This window comes from Lithobates pipiens, unplaced genomic scaffold (assembly GCF_037356315.1).
Source record: "Lithobates pipiens isolate NorthernLeopardFrog02 unplaced genomic scaffold, aLitPip1_a1.2 Scaffold_3, whole genome shotgun sequence".
Lineage (NCBI taxonomy): Eukaryota > Metazoa > Chordata > Amphibia > Anura > Ranidae > Lithobates > Lithobates pipiens.
Genome location: NW_027507790.1, coordinates 41,428,311 through 41,454,444, shown reverse-complemented (window position 1 = coordinate 41,454,444; position 26,134 = coordinate 41,428,311). Strand labels below are relative to the sequence as shown.

The window sequence follows — 26,134 nt, the reverse complement described above, 5'->3', positions numbered from 1 at the left end:
CCGGAAGACACGCCGAGGGAACATGTCAGCTCCCTCAGGGTGGATCGGGCCAGATGTCAGGGCCTCATTCTAAGGTAAGTATTTCATAATGAGCTAGTATGCGGTGCATGCTAGCTCATTATGCCTTTTCCTTTGCAGGTCAAAAAAAAAAACTTCAGCGAGTTTACTCCCGCTTTAACACAATGCCGTGTACACACGACTGGACTTTTCGACAGCAAAGGTCCGACGGAACGAATCTGCCGCACAATTCGACCGTGTGTGGGCTTCATCTGACCTTTGCTGTCGAAAAATCAGATGGGACTTTAGATTTAGAACATGTTTCAAATCTTTCCGACGGACTCGAGTCCGGTCGAAAAATCTGTTCGTCTGTATGCTATTCCCAAAGAAAACCGACGCTAGGGCAGCTATTGGCTACTGGCTATGAACTTCCTTATTTTAGTCCGGTCGTACGTCATCACGTTCAAATCCATCAGACTTTGGTGTGATAGTGTGTGGCCAAGTCCATTCGTTCGGAAAATCCGTTGGAACTCTGCTGAAAAGTCTGTTGGGAAGACCGTCGGACCTAGTCTGCCAGAAAGTCCGGACGTGTGTACACGTCATAAGACTAACAACATGAAATGGACCTCAAGTGTGTCCTGGTCTGATGGACAGTGTACCAAAATAAGGGGGCATACCCAAGATTAGAAATTAATATTTGTAAAGAGAAATGAATTTGAGAAATGCCCTATGCCCACTATATTACCAAATTTATTGGGGCGCCTGCCTTTACATGCACATGAATCTTAACAGCATCCCAGTCTTATGCTGGCCATATAATATTCGAAAATCATCCAAAACTGGGTCATTTAGACAGGTTGTTTATTTTTTGGCCAGTTAATGGGCACAAAATCGATAATCGTTGGGACGTTTTTGCGCCGAAAAAACTGAGGACAAGTTTGGAAATTTTCTGCCAAGTGAATGATAAATTGAAAGGTTAATGTGTTTCCTGTCCAAACGGTTTGCACTAGGTATATGTAAATAAACTAACAAAAAATTGATTAATTTATGTCCACTGAACGATTTATCGGTCATTACATGATGGCACTATCGTTTGCTCTCACGGCCGAATGTTTTTTTTTTTTCGAAAATGGATACGCCCGATTTTTCGTATAGTGTATGGCTAGCATTAGTCCGAAGGGTTCAATGTTGAGTTCAATGTTGAGTTGGCCCAGCCTTTGCAGTTATAACCGCTTCAACTTCTGGGAAGGCTGTCCACAAGGTTTAGGAGTGGGTCTATGGGAATGTTTGACCATTTTTCCAGAAGTGCATTTGTGAAGTTAGGCACTGATGTGGATGAGAAGACCTGGCTCGCAGTCTAATTCATCCCAAAGGTGTTTTATTGGGTTAAGTTCAAGACAGTGAAGTTCCTCCACCCCAAACTCCCTCATCCATGTCTTTATGGACCTTGGTTGGGGACTGGTCCAAGTCATTTGGTGGAGGGGGTCCTATGGTGTGGGGTTGATTTTCAGGGGTTGGGCTTGGCCCCTTAGTTCCAGTGAAGGGAACTCTTAAAGCGTCAGCATACCAAGACATTTTGGACAATTTCATGCTCCCAACTTTGTGGGAACAGTTTGGGGATGGCCCCTTCCTGTTCCAACATGACTGCGCATCAGTGCATAAAGCAAGGTCCATAAAGACATGGATGAGCAAATTTGGGGTGGAGGAACTTGAGGGGCCTGCACAGAGTCCTGACCTCAACCTGATAGAACAACTTTGAGAATAATTAGACTACAAGCTAGGCCTTCTTGTAAACCGTGATGGGTTTACTTCCTCTTTGTCTCCCTGCAAAGGTATAGCATAATGGGCTACTATGCATTGCATACTAGCCCATTATGTGTCACTTTCCTGACACAGGAGCCAGCGACGTCACTGCTGTCCCCTGTAGCACGGAGTGTCTATCTTCTTCCGGGTATCGCTGCTCCAGCCACTCACACTAGCAGTGGCATGCCCAGTGCGCCTGCGCGCCGCTGTCTATGGTGCATGCGCCGTAGACAGCGGTGCCTGTCTTTTTGTAAATATAGGCTTACCTGTAGGTCAAAGTGGTTTGTAAGGGTTTACAACCACTTTAAGGAGGGGGGAGATGATGGGGTGAGTGCAGTGGAGGGATTGCATGCCGAGGTCAGCAGAAGAGGAGTAAAAGTGAGAGGTGGATGGGGATGCAGAGGTAAGCAGTTGTGGAAGAAGACTGAACTCTGCACACTATGAACAGCGCACCCCTGAACTCTGCACTCTCTGTGTAACCCCCCCCCCAGAACTCTGCACTCTGTAGATAGTGCACTCTTGATATTTAATGGCCCTTTAAGACCCCCTCACATTGAAAGGTGTGAGTGTGGGGGGAGGGGTTTTTGTTGGGGGGGGGGTCATGGTTGAGTTCCTACACCTATTTTCTGAAAAAAAAGCCCTGTATAGTTCAATCTACAGCACCTTATAGATTTACTTAGGCCAGCCATACATGTTAATGGGCAGGCTGAATGTACCAAGTTGATCGATCAATCAACTTGGGTACAACCAGCGTGCCGGACTCTCTTGGGATTATCGGTAGCAGCTGTTATAGCCACTAGCAATAATCACTGTCTTCTCCCGGTGGGGACGGCTTCCCCCACCCGCTGGGAGAAGACAATGGGCCAGCAGGAGCGGTTCTCACATCAACACTGTCTGTGTTTATGGAGGAAACAAGCACATTTCTTTCCTGCAAACCGTGGTTGCAGGAAAGAAATTTGCAACGTGTATGGCCAGCCTTTGAGAGTTATGCCGCGTGTACACAACCAAACTTTCCGGCAGAAAAGGTCCGGCGGAATCATTTCATCGGATATTCTGATCGTGTGTGGGCTTCAGTGGACTTTTTTTTTTTTCAAAAAGTCTGACAGACCTAGAAATAGAACATGTTTTAAATCTTTCCGACGGAATCAATGCCTATTGGGAAAACCGTTTGTCTGTATGCTGCTCCGACGGACCAAATATGATGCAAGGGCAGCTATTGGCTACTGTCTATTGAACTTCCTTTCCTAGTCCCATCGTATGTCATCACGTTTGAAACCAATGGACTTTGGTGTGATTGTGTGTAGGCAAGACCATTCGGTCGGAACTCCTTTGGAAAGACCATCAGAGTTTATTCTGTTTAGTCGTATGTTCGCGGCATTAGAACTCTCTAAATAAATCTACAAGATGCTGCAGATTGGACTATATCTCTTTCTTTCTCTCTTTAAAAAAAATATACACATATATACACTGCGTATATATATATATATACACACATACACATATATGCACTATGTATATATATATATATATATATATTATATATATATATATATGTGTGTATATATATATATATATATATATATATATATATATATATATTTTTTTTTATAGGGTTCTTCACACATATATACACTGTGTGTGTGTGTGTGTGTGTGTGTGTGTGTGTGTGTGTGTGTGTGTGTGTGTGTGTGTGTGTGTGTGTGTGTGTGTGTATATATATATATATTTATTTTTTTTTTTTTTTTATACAAGGGTTCTTCAAAAACTTTCCACACTTTTTAATTATATGTTTCGCAGCCACCTTTACCACAGTGTGACAACTCTTATACTAAACCGCAAGGTAACCAGCTTGCCAGACAAACTAGTCACATGACACTCTCAGACATGACCAATTAATACCCCTCACTGTTTTCAATGGAAATATAAAAACTTTTTGAAGACCCCTCGTATATTCAGCTGGCATTTTATTTTTCTTCCATAAGGTATTCTTATTGAAGAAAAAAAGGTTATACAGCATCACAATGTGCAATATTATGATGTACTGTAAAAGGTTAAGAAAAAAATTTAACTAAAAATAAGAAGTTATACAAAACAAGTACAAAGAGAAAAAAAAAGGGTAAAAGTAAAATAAAATAAAAGACCCAAAAGCCCAGGCACAAGAGACATAGGTTGCATAACCCTAACAATCCCGTGCTACATCGGAAGGTTTCCAACTATAGTAAAGGGGGAGGTCGAAATAGAGAGAGCACCCAGACATCCACTATAATAAGACACCCCGTGAAGCTCTTCCCCACCCTCCCGAAGAGTGCCTATAAAAAAATGCAGTCAGGAAAAGCAAAAGTGAGCAATGACGTTAGGTATTCATAGCTCAACATAAACCTACAAGGTCAAAAGAAAAAAAAAATAAGAAAAAAAACACTGGGAATGGGGGAAAAGGATAGTCAGATGTCATTTTTGTATCGATAGGGGTTCTCCTTTAATTTTTTTTCTTTTCTTCATTAACTGCTTTGTTTAAGACTTGTAATCAATTACAATTCCAGATAAAAAAAAATCCATAACCTCAAAGGGGATACAGAGAGTGCACAAATGAGAAGATAAGAGGCAGGATTAACCCAGACAAGAATATGTTATTCTTTGTATTGTTAACATAGACCAATTAAGACAAACTACTACACACAGGAAGGACATTTTCATGCTCTTTTGATCATGGACACACAGTCAGTAAGACTGACCTTGACTGGGTATTATTACCTCTATAACTGGATATAAAGACCGTGGTGCCAATTCTTTACAACTGAAGAAACTAAAGATAAGCGTAGCGAGTGGGGAGCAGTTTCCCATAGTGACCAGTCATAATTCTTGTTGAATTTTTTGATGAAATGAAAGTTAAATCCTAACTGGCATTAATCCAATGATTGTGCTGTTTAATGACCTGTTATGTCTAATGCCCACACAGCTGGATATAATGATGAGCCTCACTGGATCAGGGCTTTCCCAAGGGAAATATGGGAATAAGCCTATTTTGGGAAACACCATTCAGTACTTTGGCAGCTGTTGTCCATGTGCCTTCTTTACTGTTGGGAGAGGTGGTGACAACTGACCATTGGGGTTGATGGACTCTAACAGGAAGCAATAGAACACAGTAAAGTCAGTGTTCAGCATTCTCATAATAGGTTATATATAGGAACTGACTTTCTCTTGGGGTATATCTTCACGTAAAGTACAGTATTATAGCCTATGGATGGTGCTCCTCAACAGGTGAAACAACAGAGGTATGTCTAAAAATATTCCTAAAATAACGGGTGCTAGAGCTCAATTCCAAACACACAACTAAAATACAGAGTGGAAATACATATATAGGAACTGTTTTACCCGCCAAAAGATCTGTCATTCTGTTCAAACAGTCTTGTGACACAGCTTTGGCCTTCGTTTTGTGAGAGGGAAGTGGAAACATGACCATAGCGTTGGGATCTATGAGACCTTCAACCCTTACATCCAATTGGCCCAGAAGTACAGAGGAGCTCCACTAATCCTGGCATATAAAAAAAGCAGGGTTGCTGGATGTAGAAGAAAGCCTGCATGACAGGCAGTTGCTTTGAATTGAGAAATGCTTTAAAACAGAACTAAACCCTTCTATTCCTTAGAGCCAAGGAAGCTGCCATCTTAGCCCTATCCTATCTTATCCTCTTTTATCTTCAATTGCTATGGTGCTGCACATGTGATCACTTGTGCAAGCTTGACTGGTGTAGGGGTCCTGCAGCCTACTGGGACCTATGATGTATGCCAGGAGGCTGTGGGTGGGGAAATGTGATGAGCAAAGTCATCCTTGCCATCAAAGAAAGGTACTTGCTCTCCCACCCCCCCTTCTTCTTCCCTTCTTCAACCATTTATATGAAGACTCAGCCGTGTGAGCATTTCTCTACACCTCTATCAATCCTGTGATCATAAAAATCTGGAAGTTGCCATGGCTGAATTGCTTTTAAAGTGCAAAAAAGCTTTGGCGCTGTCATCCTGGTTTAGGCTACACTTCCTGGTGAGTCACTGACCCAGATGAAACATGGAGGATTAGCTTCATGCTTTTTTGGGGACAGCGAGTCACTAGCTAGTGAAAACATGGTGGATACTCTGAAGTCCGCATCAACCCCTCAATGGCTGCTCCCAGATTGCTATCCTCACAGCTTCACTTTAAAGCGGTAGTAAACTTTACAAAAAAAATTAAAAATCTTCTCTGTGCAAGGTAATGTCATACTAGCGCATACTAGCACATTATGAGAGACTTACCTTGAAATGAAGCCCTTCAGTGGCACACTGTCACCACTGATAGGACTTCAATCTTCACCTGGTCTTCCTTTCGGGTTCACGGGCTCTGGCCACATGAATTGCCAAGCCGCCATGATGTCACTCCTGCAGGTCTAGGGCACGCGACAGAGCTCTGAAAGAACGGCACAGATTGCATGCTCCAGTGACATCACTGGCTGCAAAGACACTGAATATCTCCTAAACAGTGCATGATTAGACTTTCCTTGTACCTGCAGGTAAGCTTTATTATAAGCTTACCTGCAGGTACAAGTGTCCAAGGGGAGTTTACTAACGCTTTAAAGATTATCTCTGCTAGCATATTATTTCTTTCGTTTTGGATAGGGTAGTGAAGAGTTAGAAACTCAGGTTTCTAATGCTGCCTGTGTCCCTGCTGAAACCCTCCCTATCCTGGTGACGAGTGTCATCAGGACAGAAAATGATGAAAAATCCATAATCTTATGGCTGTCAATGGAACTGGAAATTAGGGGGGAATCTTATAGTGGAGACACGTGTCTTTGTGACAGCTTCCTGCTGTCTTGAAGGGAAGGAAGATTTGCCCAATAGGACCACAATTAAAACCTATAGAGGTCCTGCCCCACTACAATGCTTCCCTGGACCTCTCCATCCCATTATGGACTCATATTCATTACAGGTGCTTCAGTTTGGACTGCCATTTATCGTGATGCTATAGCCTTTACATGCTCTATGGTATTGCAATAACAGATGCTGTATCTACCTTCTTACCTCTTTTCCTTCTACTTTCTCTTTCTACTTTTCTGTGCTCTTATGCCCTGTACACATGGTCAGACTTTTCGACGTAAAATGTGCGATTGGATCGTGCTGTCGGAAAATCCGATTGTGTGTGGGCTCCATCAGACTTTTTCCGTCTGAATTTCCGACACACAAAGTTTGAGAGCTGGATCTAAAATTTTCCGATATCAAAATCCGATCGTTTAAATTCCAATAGTGTGTAGACAAAGTGGCACGCATGCTCACAATAAATTACGAGACCAAAAGCTAGTGGCTACTGGCCTGTTTATAGTCCTGTCGTACGCGTTGTACGTCACCGCGTTCGGAAAGATCGGCTTTTCCGACAACTTTGTGCGACCGTGTGTATGCAAGACGAGTTTGGGCCAAAATCCGTCGGAAAAAATCTGATGGATTTTGTCGTCGGAAAGTCCGACTGTGTGTACAGGGCATTACTCTTCCTTTTTATCTGATTTTACTTACCCGCCATTATGTTGACTTGTTCTGTTGTCAATTACAATGCTTGTGCTGCCGTTTTGTGTTACTTTGAATTTGTTAATCCCCTTTTCCCCTTCCCCTTTTTCTATTTCATGTACCCTCTTAATGTTGTAATTTTTCAAATCTTGAAAATTTGTGAATGCAAATATATTCAACCTAAAATCTATAGGGGTCTTAATAATGCCCTACTCTAGCAAAAACGAAAAACATATATTGTATGTAAATAAACTTTAAGCAAATGACATCTGAAATTAGAAATCGATTTGACGAGCACAGTAGGAACGAAGAAATATGTGTACACATTGGATCAAGGTAATCGCTGGCAGATTGAACAAATGTTGGTTCTCGCAATAAAATGACAGATAGACAGTATGCAGATGTTCTGTCTTTCCACGACAAGCATAAAACAATACAGTTTATCCTTCTCCCTATTATTTAGATGTTTTCTAGTTGGTATAATAAACATCGAGATACGTTTGTTCTGTGATGAGAGAAATATAGCTACCTGTCTGTCTCTGGCTTCAATCATTTTCTGGAACAAATATGCAGCAAGTGAACACAGAACTTCTGATAGTTGTCCATGGTCAATGACTTAGAACATTTTCCTGGTATTAGCCAGGCAACCAGAGTTTTCAGAAGCAGAGGCCCAAGGTTCACACTAGGACCAGGACGCACCGGACTCCTGCTGGGAGACGCATTGGCATTAGGTGTGAACCCAGCCTTAGTATAGATTCCAATTTTGGAGAGGCCACCATATGTTCTAAACAAGGTATTCATACTTTGGGTATCATCTGATGCTAGGTTTCAAGCAAATCTGCCATGCATTTTGTTGTAGAGAGAATTGAAACAAGGGGGGTTATTTACGAAAGGCAAATCCACTTTGCACTACAAGTGCACTTGAAATTGCACTGAAAGTGCACTTGGAAGTAAAGTCGCTGTAGATCCGAGGGGGACATGCAAGGAAAATAAAAAACAGCATTTTAGCTTGTACATAATTGGATGAGAAAATCAGCAGAGCTTCCCCTCATTTCAGATCTACTCCTTAGATTTACGACTGCACTTCCAAGTGCACTTGCAGTGCAATTTCAAGTACACTTTGCACTTGTAGTGCAAAGTGGATTTGCCTTTCTTAAATAACCCCCAATAACTTACTTTTTTGTCATGCTGGGTATTTAGCAGTGGAAAAACAGCCATTATGGCACCTTTTTTAACACTACTGCACAGAGCCTAGCTCTGCACACTGCTCTGGACCTTCAGATATTTGTTCAAATTGTTTGTGCTTGCAGACAATGTAATTCAAAGAACCTATTACCTTATCGAATTAGTTAACAGCTGCATGTCCAAGCGCTCTTTTTTCAGTATTAGATCAGCTTGATTCACCGCTACACAGCACTGATGAAAACATAATTCCAGGTTCTCAGCAGAGCCATTTCACTGATATGTGTTGGGGAACCTCCAGCAATTGTTGGAACCACTTGGCCAAACCATAGCCCAACCTGTAGAAGCTGCTATGTCTGAAAGCCAAAAGGCATGGCCATACACCTAGTCATTGCCTATTATATGTAATCATGCCAGGAGTTCACACATTGAACATTCATTTCAATTTTTGGTATAGACGCATTACAGGCTGCTATTCATTGGTCTATATAAAAACGCATAAACCACTCTATCACAAAATCCATATCTGCTTGTAACTCAAATGGAAGCAATGAAAAATTCAAATTTTAATGGCTACTTACTGTACATTGTGTTCTGTATACTATTACCTTTGACATAGGAGCCAACTGCTCCCACTTAAAGAACTGCCCATACACACATCTATGGTCAAACCTGTTAAACAATGTAGGACTTTGAAATTAAGTTATTTTAACATAGTCATTTTCCCCAGACAGATAAACAAAGAAAGGTTGGAGTTCTAACCTTTCCTGGGAAAATGCTGTTCCAGGCTCCCTCCAGTGTTGGTTACACAGCCAAAAGCAAAAAAAAAATAAAGGAATATTTAGTTATGTGATCTCTTCTGGTGTGTTGGATTCGATTTAAGATTGGTTTATCTTCGCATTCTGCCTAAGATTTTGTCATGTGGCCAGCAGTGGAAGGAGCCCAAGTATTCAGAACTGTTTCTCTTACTCCTTATTTAGCTATGCCAACAAGACTGTTAATATAGCTATAATTTTAACATTTAAATGTAGACCAATGTTAAGATTTCTTCTTGTTTGCTGAAAACTAAGAGATTTGTATCTGTTTAATTGTACTTTATAAAGACCCGTTGTGAACATGTTGCATTCATTACTTCACAGTCTAAAAAAATGAGTCTTAATAATGCCGCGTACACACGATCACAGATTCCGACAACAAGATCCATGGGATTTTTTCCATCGGATGTTGGCTCAAACTTGTCTTGCATACACACGGTCGCACAAATTTGTCGGAATTTCCAAATGTCAAGAACGTTGTGACGTACGACGAGCCGAGAAAATTGAAGTTCAATAGCTAGCGCGGCTCTTCTGCTTGATTCCGTGCATGCGTGGAACTTTGTGCGTCAGAATTGTGTACATGCGATCGGAAATTTCCGACAACAGATTTTGTTGTCAGAAAATTTGAGAACCAGATCTCAAATTTTGTGCAACGGAAATTCCGATGAAAAATGTCCGATGGAGCCTACACACGGTCGGAATTTCCGACAACAATCATTTGCTGACGGAAAGTCCGAACAATTTTGTGCGACAGAAATTCCGATGGAAAATGTCCGATGGAGCCTACACACAGTCGGAATTTCCGACAACAATCATTTGCCGCTGGAAAGTCCGAACACGTGTACGCGGCATAAGTTAACATTTTCATTTAAACGACCAAAGCTGAGGATGTGCCACCCTTCATTAAATTGACCCTGCCACCACAGAGTGACTTTTTGCTCAATAGACCACACATAAAAATGTAATGTACTTAAAGTATAACTCCACTTTCGAGCAGTGAAACAAATAGAAAATAAAAAATAATAATATAGCATATACAATTGCGACACAAGTCATATTGTAATGTTGTTCAAAATGACCTTTCCTTTTAAATCTGCAGCTCTTTAAAGTTCTGTAAAATGCAATGCAATATGGCTACCTGGAGGTGTTCTGTACACAGAATGTGTACAGAACGCCCCCAAAAACATAATTTCCTGCTTGTGTGATTGGCTCACCGATTTTCCCAGAAGTCAGCACTAAGATACAAATCAGATTTCAGGCATCCGCTGCAACAAAAATATAATTTTTAGTGAGATACTCCCAATAGGAAATCACATCTAAAGGGCTGCAGACCCTGCAATTTTCCTCATTAGAGCCCTGCAGATGCAGCAGCTGGTTGATAATTATGAAACCACTCCCATTCGATTCATTTTCCACAGGGACACAGGCAAACAGTGATTTCTTCACAATAACAAAAGGTAGGAATCTTTAACACAGTTTGATAAAATCCTTGAAATGTTCTCAACAAAAGTGGAGTTACTCTTTTTGGTGACCAATATATTGAAAAGCAGATGCTTCTTCGCTTCCCAACCATTGCATGTAGTATGCTCCCACTGGCTACAGTGGTTCATCCCATTGGCTCATACATCTCTACAAGATGTGCAAACTAGAGGGAGGAACCACAGTAGTTGGTGGGGGGGGGGAGGGGGGTCACAAGTATTAGACTCGTATGACTGTAAAATGCATGTAGAGGTTGGGGAATAGAGATGCAGCTCTTCAACACACTTGCTACCAGAAAGGCAAGTGTATTCCTTTTTATTCAAAATGAAAAGTAAGTATATTACTTCTTCTAAAGATGACCCCGCGGGGAACATTTTTTTTTATCGCTGTATATGTTGTGCTTCAGTGACATGGAAAGTATTGAAGCCAGAGCAGCATGAAAGCCAGGTGACTAGCATTTTCAAGAGGGGTCAGCAGTGGCAGCCTACATTTTTGTGTAATAATACGTTTCCTGAAACATTAAATATATTCGCTGCCATTCCTTTACAAAAAGTGCAACTACCTAGGAGTGCCTACATATACCTGGAGAAACTTTCAGTCCCCTTGGTCTGCCCAAATATTGGCTGATCTGGTTGGGCAAAGCTTCAGCACTTTGTGGTAGTGTTAAAGCTTGCCTACCCCCTCCTGTCTCCCATACGTTCCTATTGGCACTTTTCCAATAATCAAATTTCGTTTTCCACAGGTATAAATGGGTAGGAGAGGAGTGTGGACGGTATGATGGGGGTAGTATGTACAGGAGAGGAGTGTGGAGGGTGTGATGGGGGCAATATGTACAGGAGAGGGTTGTGGAGGGTATTATGGGGCAGTATGTACAGGAGAGGAGTACAGAGCATATGATGGGGGCAGAATGTACAGGAGAGGAGTGTGGAGGGTATAATGGAGACAGTATGTACAGAAGAGGTGTGCGGAAGGTATGATGGTGAGAGTATGGACAGGAGAGGAGTGCAGAGAGTATGATGGGGGCAGTATGTACAGGAGAAGAGTGCAGAGGGTATGATGGGGGCAGTATGTACAGGAGAGGAGTGTGGAGGGTATGATGGGGGCAGGATGTACAGGAGAGGAGTGTGGAGGGTATGATGGGGACAGTATGTACAGGAGAAGAGTGTGGGGGGAATGATCGGGGCAGTATGTACAAGAGAGGAATGTGGAGGGTATGGTGGGGGCAGTATGTACAGGAGAGGAGTGTGGAGGGTGTGATGGGGGCAGTATGTACAGGAGAGGGTTGTAGAGGGTATGATGAGCAGGGCCGCTGATAGGGCAGTACAACCAGCCCTGTTGTACCGGGCCTGGCCAGCAGGGGGGGCCCGAGCAGCTTTTAACCTCTAGTTAAAAAAAAAAAAAGAAGCTAAATAACTATATTAACCCGCACCCACTTGATTACTAAGGTATATAAGGAATATATATTCATTTCCTGGGCCCCATCAGGTTACCAGAGGGGCCCAGGAGGTGAAAGCAGAAGAGGGACTTTTTTTCCATTTTCGGGTGCAGGGATACAATTGCATGCTGTTCTCAGTATACCTGCACAAACTAAAGTTCTTCCTGCTCACTGTATGCCTCTCTGGCGGATGGATATTACTGTTATACGGCTCCCTTCATTCAGTAAGTACTGCAGCTTGAGGGATTTATCACTGAGGCGGCTGAGACAGACAGAGCAGCAGGAGTAATCTGGCCAACGGCAGTGGTACACAGGCAAGCAGTCCCCTGCACACACAAACACACACTGACAGGTCACACTATTGTAGCATGTGCAATCCCCAGACTCTGTGTGCTCATGGTTATTATCATTATGATGATCAGAGCACAGCAGGTGCTGTATGGCTCTGTCAGTGTAACATGGCTGTGTGGTGCTGACTTTCCTGATATATGACTGTACTGTGTGTTACAGACTATAACTCAGCACAGCCATAACAAAGTCAGCACCACACAGTCATGTTACTCTGACAGAGCCATAGAGAACCTGCTGTGCTCTGATCATCATAATGATAATGACCATGAGCACATAGTGAGATGCTACTTTTACACATGTGATGGGGGGAAGGGACAGTAAAAACACATAGCCAAGCTGCATTTTTACCACCCCCAAACCACTCCCCTTTGATAACCTTTCACCCAAGCTTTGCAATTAGGTCCTTTTTCATGCAGACCTGATTGAAAGCTCCATGTAGGTTTACAGGTATGAACTGACTTTTGTGCATTTAGATCCACCTTCGTGTCCATTCAGGTAGGAAAAAAAAAAATTCAGGTAGGAAAAAAAAAAAATTGGAAAAGAATATCCTTTTCTATTTTTCCAGACCTAAATGTGACAGATCAGAGGTAGCCTGATGTAAATGGACACAAGTCGGTGGTGTATGAAGACACAAACTGAAAGGGCACAGATGTCAAAACACTGACATCTCTCCCATTCAGATGCAGTTCTGAATGTTGGGGCGCTATAAATGTTACATGTTCCAGCTCCTGCCTCCAGACACCCCCCCCCCACCCTGACAGTAGGGGCGGAATGAGGGGTGGGGTTGTGGGCGGAGCCAGGTGGGTTGTGGGCAGGGTCAAGGGGGCCCCGTCAGGTAGGCTGTATGGGGCCCCATGATTTCTAACAGCGGCCCTGATGATGAGGGCAGTATGTACAGGAGAGGAGTGGGGAGGGGTTTCTTGCAGTGTCTATGGGGTGACCACGGAGCAATGTTGGGAAGATAAGGGAAGGAACGTGACCATGGAATGATGTCCCTCAGCTGGGTGGTAGGAAGCAGCTCTAAGAGATGTCTGTCAACTGGATGTATGAAGTGTCCTGGGGGTGATGCAAGCTGGGGGGCATTGGGGGCTGAGAAGTGGTCAGACAGTGATGTCTATTATCAAAAAAAGCTCTTGTGCTCATCTACTAATATATACAACAGTAAATCATACAACAGTACTACTCGATGGAAACAATCTGTTATAAGATGCAAGTACATATCTATTATAAGCCTAGCACTCTGTATGCCCAGATTATGTGAAGGTAATTTATGACCATTCGTATAACCCCATATCATCCAAGCTCTGAGTCTGTACAATCAGAAGTGTAAACGCACCACATAAACACAGGGTTACATAAATGAACATACATTACCTTCACATTATCTAGTCTAAACAATTGGGGGATGTTTGCATAGACAGACTTGTGTGCTGCTTAGGAGTTATCTGTCAAATGTGATCAGGCTCCCCCCTCCCCCACACTCACACTCACTATCCTGTCAGATTCTCCTGTCACCTTAACCCTTCACTGCATCTCTTAAAGAACAAATCCTACTGAAAGTTTGACATTTTCCACCCAAGGAGACTTTTTTTTTTTTTAGAAACAAATACAGCTCACCTCCTCCCTGCTTGTAGTGTGAGCAGCAGCCAGCCCGATAGTAGCTACAGTGAGCTCCAACTCCCAGTTCTCTCAGCACACGGCTCTAGTGATTGGAGGGCGGGAGGGTTGAGTCAGAGATAACAGAGACTCTGCAGGAGATTGGAGGGGGGGACAGGGGCCAGAAAGGAGCTTCGGATTCCCAACATACACCACAGGCACAGTGTATTTATTTGCAAGCAATGCCACTGCTGCTGTCACCACAGTGGCAGGTGTGCTAATGGTCCTTCCTGCCCGAATGGTCTGTCCTTGGTCTGGGCAGAATCATGTGCCTGGGTTACAGGCAGTACAAAACTCACGCACATAATTGAAGACCCGGACTGTCTGGGTGAATCCTGGAGGAGAGGAATCCTGGGCCCTGGAGGAGAGGCAGTGTGGGTTCCTGTATCCCAGAATGCACTGGTAAATAATAGAGAATTAGGACAGAGCAGCTCTAGTCACTTTCTGTTTGTACAAAGCAGCCGGGTGGTAACTCCATTTACAAGATCTTCAGGTCAGCCAGCAATACTGCCAGTGCCAGGCAGGAGCAGAGGCATTGAGCATTATTATTAAGCTTTTTATGTCAGAAAAGTTGAGCTGGACCAAGCCAAGTGCCAAAAAGATCAACGTATACAAATTAAGGATGAGTTCAGGCGTGTTTGCAGCTCCACATGCCCGAGCCCTCCAGGAAGTTTACACTGCGCAACACTAGTTTCCTGATCATTTCCTGATCTCTGCAGCCACGGATCGGGAAATATCTCACTGCCTGTGATTAGCGCTGCGCAGTGTAAGCTTCCTGGCAGGCTCTGGGGCATGTGGAGCTGCGAACACGCCCGAGCCCATCCTTAATACAAATCCATCTTGCAGAGAATTCACAAAAACGTCTGCTACCACACCACAACCTAAACACACCTTGCAGCAGATCATTTCCTCTATATCACTTCCTCTTTAAGCATTTCCCACTAGAAAAGCAACACTTCTATGGGCATTTATCAGGCATTCTTGAAGCTTATTAAGCCCTTCATAAACACAACCAAAATACATCATAAACACATAATAAATGCCACAGGAACATTAATGAGCATTCTTCATAATCAACACACATGTGAACGAGCCCTTATACTTCCCTGCAAAGCATAGTTGATAGAGAAATATATGTATGTAAAAAACACAAAGATTTTTCAACTTGTTTTAATAAATAAAATAAGTCTCAAAAAATCTAAACAAAGTGAAAGTCACATAATACAGGACCCTCATGCCAAGCTGTCCAGTTCATAACACGATAGTCAGCTATTTGAGCGGTCCACAGCTTTCTTCAGGAGTTTATAAGTTTCTCTTTTTGTTGTCTCTCAGCCTCGTGAATTGTCGTCTGTTCAAATTTCACACTAGAAGGAAAGCCATTTTGATGCCAAGCCCCTTTCCGGTCACAACTACTCCCATGGTTTTCAGTGCAGCCATTATAACTAATCCTGGTGGCGCCATTCAACTCCTCATCTGCATATGTCATTGATTTGCCACTGGCGGTGCGTGTCTTAGGACGCTGCACCCGACCAAACAAGTATTGTCGTAAGATCTTCCGAAAAGTAAGGCGGAACTCACGTATACGATAGGCATAAATGAGTGGATTCACCACTGAATTGGCATGAGAAAACAGGATGGCAAAGTACATGACTAAAACTGGAGGACGATCACAAGCCTCACAGAAGAGAGTGAAGCAGTTAATGATATGCAGGGGCAACCAGCAAATGGCAAACAAACCCACAATGATGGCTAAAGACTTGGCGGCATGGACTTCACGTTGCAGAGTTGATCTTGTGCGTTCCCCACAAGTTATTTTTAGCTCTATCTGTTTTAACTGCCGTCGTGCTGCCATAAAAATGTGCAAATAAATGCCAAGCATGAGTAAAAGAGGCACCAAGACACAGGCAAAGAAATTGTAGTACACCATATAATCCATTGTCACAACTTTTTCAAACAGGCACTCTACCAAAGGAGTACTACATGATGAGTTTTGAGACTTGGCGTCCTTCGCGTGCCAGCCCAACATGGGGGTAAGGCCAATCACAAAAGACAACAGCCAGCATACTCCAATAGTCACATTGGCTCTTCGACTAGTCACAAGGCTGTTGTACCTGAAAAGAGAGAAAACAAAGAATTAAGCTAACACAGTAGTCTTAATTAAAAGCCAGATTCACTGACTGGTGGAGAATATTCTCCACCAGTCAGGTGCCTTCTGACCGCAAAGGCAAATGTTTAATATATTTAATTAGATGTGGTCCTTTCACTCATTAGTATATAGGTGTTAGATGTGGCAGCTGCATTTGTTTTCTATTTCAGGCTTTTTCCCCTTTATTTTCACCTGGTGATCCTGCCATTAACACACTTTCTGTCCCTGGGTGGCTATGCTCATTCACCTTACTTTAGCTTTGGAAGAAGCCATGGTCGCCACCGAGGCTGGACTCCAAACGTGCCTGCCTTTGTTCATCAATATTACTTTAATCGGAGCTCCATTTATTTTTGTGCTTATTAAAAATCAGCATCTACAAAAACTGTAGCTGCTGACTTTTAATAAACAGACACTCACCTGTCCCACGATCCAGCAATGTGCTCATCCAAGCCCTCCATTCTCCCTGTGTTCTCTCCTCGGTGCTGACATCTCAATTGTGGGTACCCTGCTGCAATAGCTTGCAGCTTCACAGCTGGGTGCCCACTGCGCATGCATGAGTCGTGCTACGCCTCCTGAATGGTCCAGCAGTCTTCTGAGACCTGTGTCAAGTCCCAGAAGAATGCAGAGCGAGAGGGAGGGAGAGAGGGGAACTACTGCTCAGATCGCGCTTCAAGTGAAAGTATGAGCAGGTACCTGTCTAAACCAGATACCCGTTCCCCTCCAAAAAAAATTACATGCCTAATGAGGGAGGGGAGGAGTACTTAAAGCGGAACTTCCCCTTTTGGGTGGAGGTCCGCTTTTAGAATTAGTAGTTTACATTAGATGGTTGTGCTATCTTTTCAGCCCACAGGATGTGACGCCACTGTATTTCTGGCAGGATCAACTGGTATTTTATGTATTTTCTGAAATATTCGTAGCCTGAAAAATAAAACAAATGCAACTACCATATCCAATGACTGATAGGTTTCAAGATGTTGTTATTTAATCATCACAAAAGAGGTAAAGTTTAATTACAGTAGCATGTGACTGGGGGAGCCCAATATAAATACAGAAAAAAATAGAAATGTGGAAGCTAGGTCAAGGGAGCGACAACCTGGGAATTTTGTCTATGTTCTGGAGAAATGGCAAGGTCTTGCTGTGCGTGGGATAACAGCTGGAAGACTTCTCTATCCAAGCAGAGGTGATGGTGACTAAGTCTGAGAGAATAGCAAGATCACGGATACTATAGCATCTGGCATGCAGTCACCAGGGACCAGCATAGCTCACAAGCATAAATTACAGTGATGATTTCAGCTATGTAGTATCTGACACACAATGAGAACATTTAAATGCTTTCTCAATGGTTACCATAGAGGACTTGTAGAACTGCAGTCCAGAGTTCAGTCCTTACACTAGGACACTATCCTTACACTAGGACACTATCTGCATGGAGTTTAAGTGTATCCTTCATGTTTGTAGGGAATGTTTAAATCTCTTCAAACAACCCACGAATGTATTAGCAGATTCAGGAATGCGTTCAAAATCTTGCGCTTTCCCAACAAGCAGAGAAATTTGTTGCCCTTTAGCAGACGCACAGCGCTAAGCAGGGAAGCGCAACATTGTGTGTTCCGATACAGTGCAAATTTGCAAAAGGTTTTAGTTACTTCTTTTGTGCATTTTCCACTTGTAAGACAACCTATTGAAATCAATGGACTGCCCTACAATGGTGAGAATGGAGCCTATTGTCCCTATGATGCGCTTTTTTTCAAACAGGGTTCTATAGACCTATAGGGTTCCTGCAGAGGTTGCTAGAGGTACCCTGAGCTGTGGCTGATTGACCTCCCATCTGATGGTATCTGCATAGTTCTGGGGCCAACGTCACTTGATAGACCCAGCAGAACGACACCATCATTTTTAACTGTCTCTAAAGTTGGCCATGTACTGATTGAAATTTGGCCAGTCTAGCAGGGGGCTCCCTCACTTGACAAAAGTCGATTGTTTAATCAACTTCTGTTGAAGGGACGTGATGGAAAATTTACCATGGATCAGCAGCTGCAGTCACTGACCAGATTCTTTCCCTTGAGTCCTGATTATAATTTTTTTTAGCTGGGGTTCCCTGAGACCTGAAAATTATTTTAAGGGTTCCTCTGGGGTAAATGAGGCTGAGAAAGGCTGCTATAGTGTGTTAGGACATTGGATTATAGGGTTTCCTGGTCATTGGATTATAAGGTTCCCTGGTCATTGGATTATAGGGTTCCCTGTTTTTTTGGATTACAGGGTTCCCTGGTCTTTGGGTTATAGGGTTCCTCGGTCATTGGATTATAACGTTCCCTGGGCATTGGATTATAAACTTCCCTGGTCATTGGACAATAAGGTTCCCTGGACACTGGATTATAAGGTTCTTTGGTCACTGGATTATAAGGTTCCCTGGACATTGGATTATAAGGTTTTCCTGGTCTGTGGATTATAAAGTTCCCTGGACATTAAATTATTAGTTTCCCTGGACATTAGATTATAAGGTTCCCTGGACATTGGATTATAAGGTTCCCTGGTCATTGGATTATAAAGTTCCCTGGACATTGGATTATAAGGTTCCCTGATTATTGGATTATAAATTTCCCTGAGGTTTCCTGGTCGACGGATTATAAAGTTCCCTGCTCATTGAGTTAATAAAGGGTTCCCTGATCTTTGGATTATAAAGCTCCCTGGAGCAGGGGTCTGATGTGTTTAGCTGTAAAATTGCGGAGCCATATGTTTTCTTTAAATGCAAGTTTTACATAAAAAAGATCCACTGCAGCCATGAATATGGCTGCTTCTTTTATATACTTGAGGAATAATAGCCATAATCTAATATTACTGTTGCCAGTTTGCTTTTTACAAACCAACTGCTGCAAATAGCCCAAAAAGCAGCAAACTGGCTTCTAAAATATATGTTGTATATTGTACATATATACCATTAAACTTGTGTGTTCAATAATTGTTTTTTTTTTCTACATGAAATGACATCTGCCATTTAAATCTTAATGCTGGAATGAGTGTATGTAAAGTGTATAGCACTTCCCGCTTAGTAAGAGCCATTGCAGTGTTGGTTACATGAAAAACGTAAAACTTTAAATTTGTAGAATGTGACAATCTGAATGTGAACATACAGTAGAAGGAGTTGCCATAAAAATTCAGGTAGTTAAATAAAGGACAGTCATATGACCAGCAACGGCAGCTATAAAGGCAAATGATGTGGATCATTGGTATACATGGCTGTAAAGAGCAATAGAGGGATTTTTACTACATTTCTACAAATGGAACATTTGTACTAGTTGTAGGTGTGTGTCATAAACAGTAGACAGCGGCTTGGACTTCAGAGGTATAAAACCACTATAAATTTTACGCTAGAATGTACACATGTAAACAGCTCTATATGTGAGCAAAGCATCTATAAAATATGTTTTTCCTATATTATAACTAATTTCATAATTTCTGGAAGGGTCATATTGTGCCCCTCCACTCCTGGCAGCCAGGAAATAAGGTGATCCTAGGTCGGAGAGGAGCCAATGAAGCTGCCAGTGTCAAGAATTACTGGTTTTCTGATGCCAGCACACTCAGATGACTAAGCTGTTTACTGTTCTATAGGCAAGGTAACTTAAAACCTGAATTCCAGTCTAGTCTTGCACAGTTGTACAGGCTCCTCTCTTTTACTTATAGTGTTAACTCTGATTTTAGTGCACAATGTGAGCTTTTCATAGTATGCATTATAAGCTGCAGCAAGTCAGATAGAGCCTGCCTCATTTCCTGGCTGAAGAATGTCCTTCATAATCTTCTTCCCCAGCCTGACTGTCCCTAGCCTGTCCATTTATCATCAGATTTCAGTTCTATCAATTCTGGTGCGGCATCATATGAGGGTATTACCTAGGGTAGTGCAGCCATAAAGGCATTTTGATATTTGTGTACCACTATCAACCATACCTCCCAACATTTTGAGATGGGCATGAAGGACACCTACTAGCAAATGTAGGTAGGCATAGGACACGCCCCCTGCCACACACCCTTAAAAGAGAATTAACCAAAAACCAAAGATTAATTAAATCCACAAGGGTTTTTTTTTTTTTACCACTACTTTTCCTTTATATTGGCTTTTAAAATTTACAAATGCAGCAATTTAGAATTTAGATAAAAAGTTTAGCACTGGGAAACACTTTTTTAAAGATCAAAAAGTGTATTTTATATACAACTATATAGATCAGACCAAAATGAGGGACATTGCTCCAAATCAAAGACAGTCCCTCAAAATCAGGGACAGTTGGGAGCTAGACTATCAACTGCTTGCACCAGGACTGAGGGCTCTTGAGCGAAGCTTAAAGGGGAGGTCAGCAGCTACAAACACTGTAGCTGCTGACTTTTAATAAGTAGACTTACCTGTCCAGGGCACCTGCGATGTCGACCACCCAAGGCCGACCCGTCCCTCGGCTCTCAGGTCCCGGCAATGCCGTTCTATCCAAGGGAAACAGGCAGTGGAGCCTTGTGGCTTCACTGCCCGTTTCCTACTACTGCGAGTCACTCAGTGCTTTGTGAATGGGGCGCGCTGTGTTCTGGGACACACAGTTCCCAGAACACACAGCGCCCCATTACCCAAAAGACAACGTGAGGAGGAGAGAAGACTGAAGATCACCGCAGTGTAGGATGAGGCACATTAGGACGATCTGCCTAGCAATGGGCATTTCTGGTAAGTTTTTTTTTTTTTTTTTAATATTTTTTTTTAAAGATTTTTTGCAACATTTTAATGTAGTTTTGTTTTATGGGGTGGCCCTTCACTTTAAGCAGGGTGTTGTGTTACTTTTAGCAAGCTATGTACAGCACCTTGTCAGACCTTCCCACCCGTCATGATCTGCCTGCATTGCATAGAAAAGCAGAGACCCAAAGATGACATCACTGAATCTAAAATAGGGTATGTGATGTAAACTGAAGTTTTATTTCAATTTTTTTTTGCATGGTAAAGAGAGGGGGGAAGGAGGAACCAGAGATGGACAAATATACTGTAAGCAGATGAAACATCACTTTTTAAAATGAAAGGATAACCAAAAAAATGTATATATTGCAGCTTACCAGTCCTTAGATGTGGTGGCTGCGTTCATTTTTATTTTTCAGGCTAAGAACATTTTCAGCAAATACAAAAAATGCCTGTTGATCTTGCCAGATGTGTCTTTGTCACTTCCTATAAGCTGAACTGAAAGCACAAACAATGCAAACAATGTTATCTTCCTTTTAAAAAATGTCTCCCCACCCCAATACAATAGAGATGGAGAGAGGAAGACGTTTGAAGTCCAGCCTGAGTGACAACCAGAGCCACTGATAAGGCTGTACAGCTGGACCTCCAGTACCAGGCCCCGGCCCCATCAGTTCAAAAGGGGGGCTGGGGAACCTGCTGAGCAGGAGATGGTTGTACTGCCTTATAGCAGACAAGATCCTCTTCTGCCTCCCCTTGCAGTGCTGCTGGCTGCTCTACCTCTTTCTCCTTACGGCTGCACTGCAGAGGGATCACTTCTAGCATCTGGGCTGGTAAATATGACATATTTAACAGTGCCTTTCTGAGTTCTCCATCATGAAGATACCTCTAAGTGTCTCCACCTCCATGCTGTCCGGGCCCCCCGTGTGCCTCCCCCCAGCGCTGGCGGCTTCCCTCCTTTCCTGCCGGCAGCTACTGTGGACAAATAGGGGTATCTTCAGGATGGAGAACTCGGAAAGGGGCTGTTAAATATGTAATTTGTACCGGCCCCTTTCTCTCCTGAATGAACACGGTGAGTGATTGGTACCGGTGTTTACTATGCTTCAGTTTGTGAATGAACAGGAAGCCCCAGAGCACTTCCTATTTATTAATTTGTGCAGCTGAGGCTGCAAAGAAAGGTACTTGATAGAGCTACACGATTAAATTGTCAAGAATTGCTATCGCAATTTTTTCCCCATTGCTATCTTGACAAAGGGTTTCCCGATCTTCTCGATCTTTGGTATGTAGAGAATTTTCTCTCTGCTCTCAGCCCTCAAAAGTCAAAGTCTGGGCAGTCTGCCAAGTTTTAATACATTCTATGTGGAATGTTAAGTCTAAACATTGTATCAATTTGTCTTTTACATCAAAGGAATAGACTTCTGTATGTAAATTAGGAACGTTTAACCACTTAAACACTAAACCTTTTTCTGATAGTTACATTTTTTATTTTTTTGCTAGAAATTGCTAGACATTACTTAGAATTTTTTTTTTTATAATGTGAAAGATTTTACTCCGCGAGAATTGTGATTTTTATTCTAAGCAAAAAAATCATGATTCTCATTTTGGCCAGAATCGTGCAGCTCTAGTACTTGATGAACCTAGGACCTCAGTCTTTTTCAGTTTCAAATGTGAGACATCAAGGGTCTGCTTAGACCCTTGATTTTTCACCAAACCCCCCCCCCCCCAACAGGACAGTTAAAAAAAATGTTAATAACTAAATAAATTTATTAAAAAAAAATCTAAAATACATAAAAAAATAATAATTAAGGATTCACATGGGCTTTGCTCTCTGCCATGGCTGCTAAGCATAGCATCATGGCCATGGCATGTATACACCCCTAGCCATTGCCTCTGTTCTGTTGCTACAGGGTTAGTGGTTGGTGGGTGGTAAAAGTTCAGATCAACCATGGTGTTTTACTGCCACCCAACCTCTTGTGTAAATGAACCCTAAAGATTAATTTACGCAGGTACTCAGGCCATGTGAATGAGTGGACTGTTCATGAGGCTGGAGTTCTAAGACTCCTTTCACACTGAGGCAGTTTTCAGGCGTTCTAACGTTAAAAATGGCGCCTGTAAACTGCCTCTCAAGCCACCCCAGTGTGAAAGCCTGAGTGCTTTCACACTGGGGAGGTGCGTTTGAAAAGTCCTGCAAGCCGCATCTATGGGGCAGTGTGGGAGCAGTGTATACAAAGAAAGGGCACCTGCTTCCGAAGTGCTGCATCATGGGCGCTTTTAACCCCTTCTTGAGGGTTAAATGTGCCCTGCTACCACCCGAAAAGTGGTGCCAATGCACCACTATAACAGCGGTAAAGCGCCACTAAAATGAGTGCCACTTTACCACTAACGCCAGTGTTGTTACAGATACAGTCCACCTATCGAAAAGTGTCCACTCTGAACTGCGCAGGTGCATCGCTTGTGCAGTACGGAGCAGAAGGAGACTCGGAAAACCTCTGAAGATGAACGGCGCCTGCGCCGTAAGTCGAGGTGCAAGCCCCACCATCCAAGTGGACATAGGGCTGCACATATTAAAGGGTCGTTCGCCACACTTCGGGCACGGCCTCCCTCGGCTCTTTTTATTCTAACTCACTTGGATGGTGGGGCTTGAACCTGGACTCACGGCGCAGGCGCCGTTCATCTTTGGATATTTTCGGAATCTGCTTGTCATGTGTGCACAGCGGACACTATCCGACGGGAGACACTATTTGACAGGTCACCGGCACCACCCCAGTGTGAAAGTAGCCTAAGGGAATGCAGCGGCTGTATGAACACAACCAGAGGCCTCAATTTGTCTGTGCGGGCGAGTGGCCCTGAATGCACACTTTGTCTGGGGCTGTACACCTGCACCCACATACCTGTCAAATTAGGACCTGGCAGCTGTGTTTATATAGCTGCTGCGTCCCTGTAAGGTAACATAGGTTGCCTGCGCACAGCTCCAATCGGCTCCAGACACATAAACAAACCACTGATTTACACTGTACAGGCCACAATGCGCACATGAATGAGCTGCAATTTCTCATTCACACACACAGAGCTTTAGCGGGAATTTTGTTGTTTACGTCCACAAATAATTTTAGTTTATTTTTACCGAAAATAGCAATCCTGTCAGGTCGGCTGTACGTGGCCCTGTGATTTCTAACAGCAGCCCTGGTGACAACCATGCCTGTCTCTTAAGATTTAGTGGAGTGAGGACACATATCCACCTTAGGACAAGAAGTGTGTGGGGGGAAACAAAGTGAAAATGCCTGACAAAAAAAAGAAAACATGCAGCCACCACAAATAAGGAATGCTGTTCTGCAGTATAGAAAACTTGTATTTTTGGGTTTAGATATGTTTTAATGGGAACAGTCAGAAACATTTCCTTTTTTTTGTATAAAATGGGACAGATTTAGGCCATATGACAATATTTTGTTGCTGTATGTGTCCCCACTAGAGTTGATACCCTTCGCTTTCTCTATCAGTGACAGAGAAGGAAGTGAGAAGCAATCTCCCCAAGGTGAAGGGAAAACCCCTCTCTGACAGCCGTCACATAGAACAGGCGCCTTTACTGGGAGTTTTCCCTTCACCTGCTTTCCAAGTGATACCTGTTGTTACTAATCAGACTTTCCCTCACTTTTTGCCCATTGACAACCATAGAAATGGATTGTGAGCTACTACTAAATTTACACTTTTATGGTTCATAGTTTTGTAAATCCAGATAAATCTACATGCAATAGAATATACAGAAATTGTCTTTACTCATTTAATTAGAACTTCAAATGTTTCCGCAGAGGTTTACAGAGCCATTTGATAACATTGTAAAGTGCTGCGCAAACTGTTGGCGCTATAATCCTGTATTATAATTATTATAATAATATCAAAAACTACTGATCTGCCTCTATACCCCAAGCATGCATAAAATGCCCCAAAAAAGTACACAAAATAGGGGCCCATTTTGAGTTGCAGACTATTAGGGCTCATGCACACAGCCAAGTAGCATGGAAGGCCTGCGTAATTACATCTCCCGGGAACCGCAGTCGCTGCATAGAGTTAACCATTGCAATGCTTTAGATGGCCATTAAGAGGCATTTGCATGTCAGGGGGGAACGTTTTAGTTTTTTTGCACAAAGCATCCATGCAGACTTACAGTGCTTTGAAAAAGTATTCACACCCCTTGACATTTTCCACATTTTGTCATATTACAACCAAAAACATAAATGAATATCATTTGGATTTTATGTGATAGATCAACACAAAGTGACACATAATTGTGATGTGGAAGGAAAAATTGTAAATGGTTTTAAAATTTTTTTACAAATAAATATCTGAAAAGTTTGGCATACATTCAGCCCCCCTGAATCAATACTTTGTGGAACCACCTTTTGCTGCAATTACAGCTGCCAGTCTTTTTGGGTATGTCTCTACCAGCTTTGCACACCTAGAGCGTGACATTTTTGCCCACTCTTCTTTGCAAAATAGCTTAAGCTCTGTCAGATTGGATGGAGCATGTCTGTGAACAGCAGTTTTCAAGTCTTGCCACAGATTCTCAATTGGATTTAGGTCTGGACTTTGACTGGGCCATTCTAACACATGAATTGGCTTTGATCTAAACCATTCCATTATAGCTCTGGCTGTATGTTTAGGGTCGTTGTCCTGCTTTAAGGTGAACCTCTGCCCCAGTCTCAAGTCTTTTGTAGACTCTTATGCCCCGTACACACGATCGGAAATTCTGCCAGCAAAAGTCCGATGTGAGGTTTTGGTCGGAAATTGTGACTGTGTATACGCCATCTGACTTTTGCTGGCCGAATTCCCACCAGCAAAAGATTGAGAGCAGGTTCTCTATTTTTTCTGACGGAAACTGTTCTGATTGGAAATTCTGATCGTCTGTACCAATCCCAACATGCAAAATTCCTATGCATGCTCGGAAACAATTCGACACATGCTCTGAAGCATTGAACTTAATATTCTCGGCTTGTCGTAGTGTTGTACGTCACCATGTTCTTGACGGTCGAAAGTTCAGAGAACTTTTGTGTGAACGT

The 26,134-nt window shown here is 42.7% G+C and overlaps 1 protein-coding gene across 2 annotated transcripts in view; it reads right to left on the bottom strand.

Moving 5' to 3' along the window:
• Positions 1 to 15,392: 15,392 nt before the first annotated feature.
• The window catches only part of ADORA2A (adenosine A2a receptor), a 21,762-nt gene continuing 11,020 nt past the window's right edge, over positions 15,393 to 26,134 (bottom strand). For both annotated transcript variants that reach the window (XM_077461542.1, XM_077461543.1), the window contains exon 3: positions 15,393 to 16,349. In XM_077461542.1, coding sequence (XP_077317668.1) covers positions 15,533 to 16,349 — 817 coding nt within the window. In that variant the 3' untranslated portion in view covers positions 15,393 to 15,532. The remainder of the gene's footprint in view (positions 16,350 to 26,134) is intronic.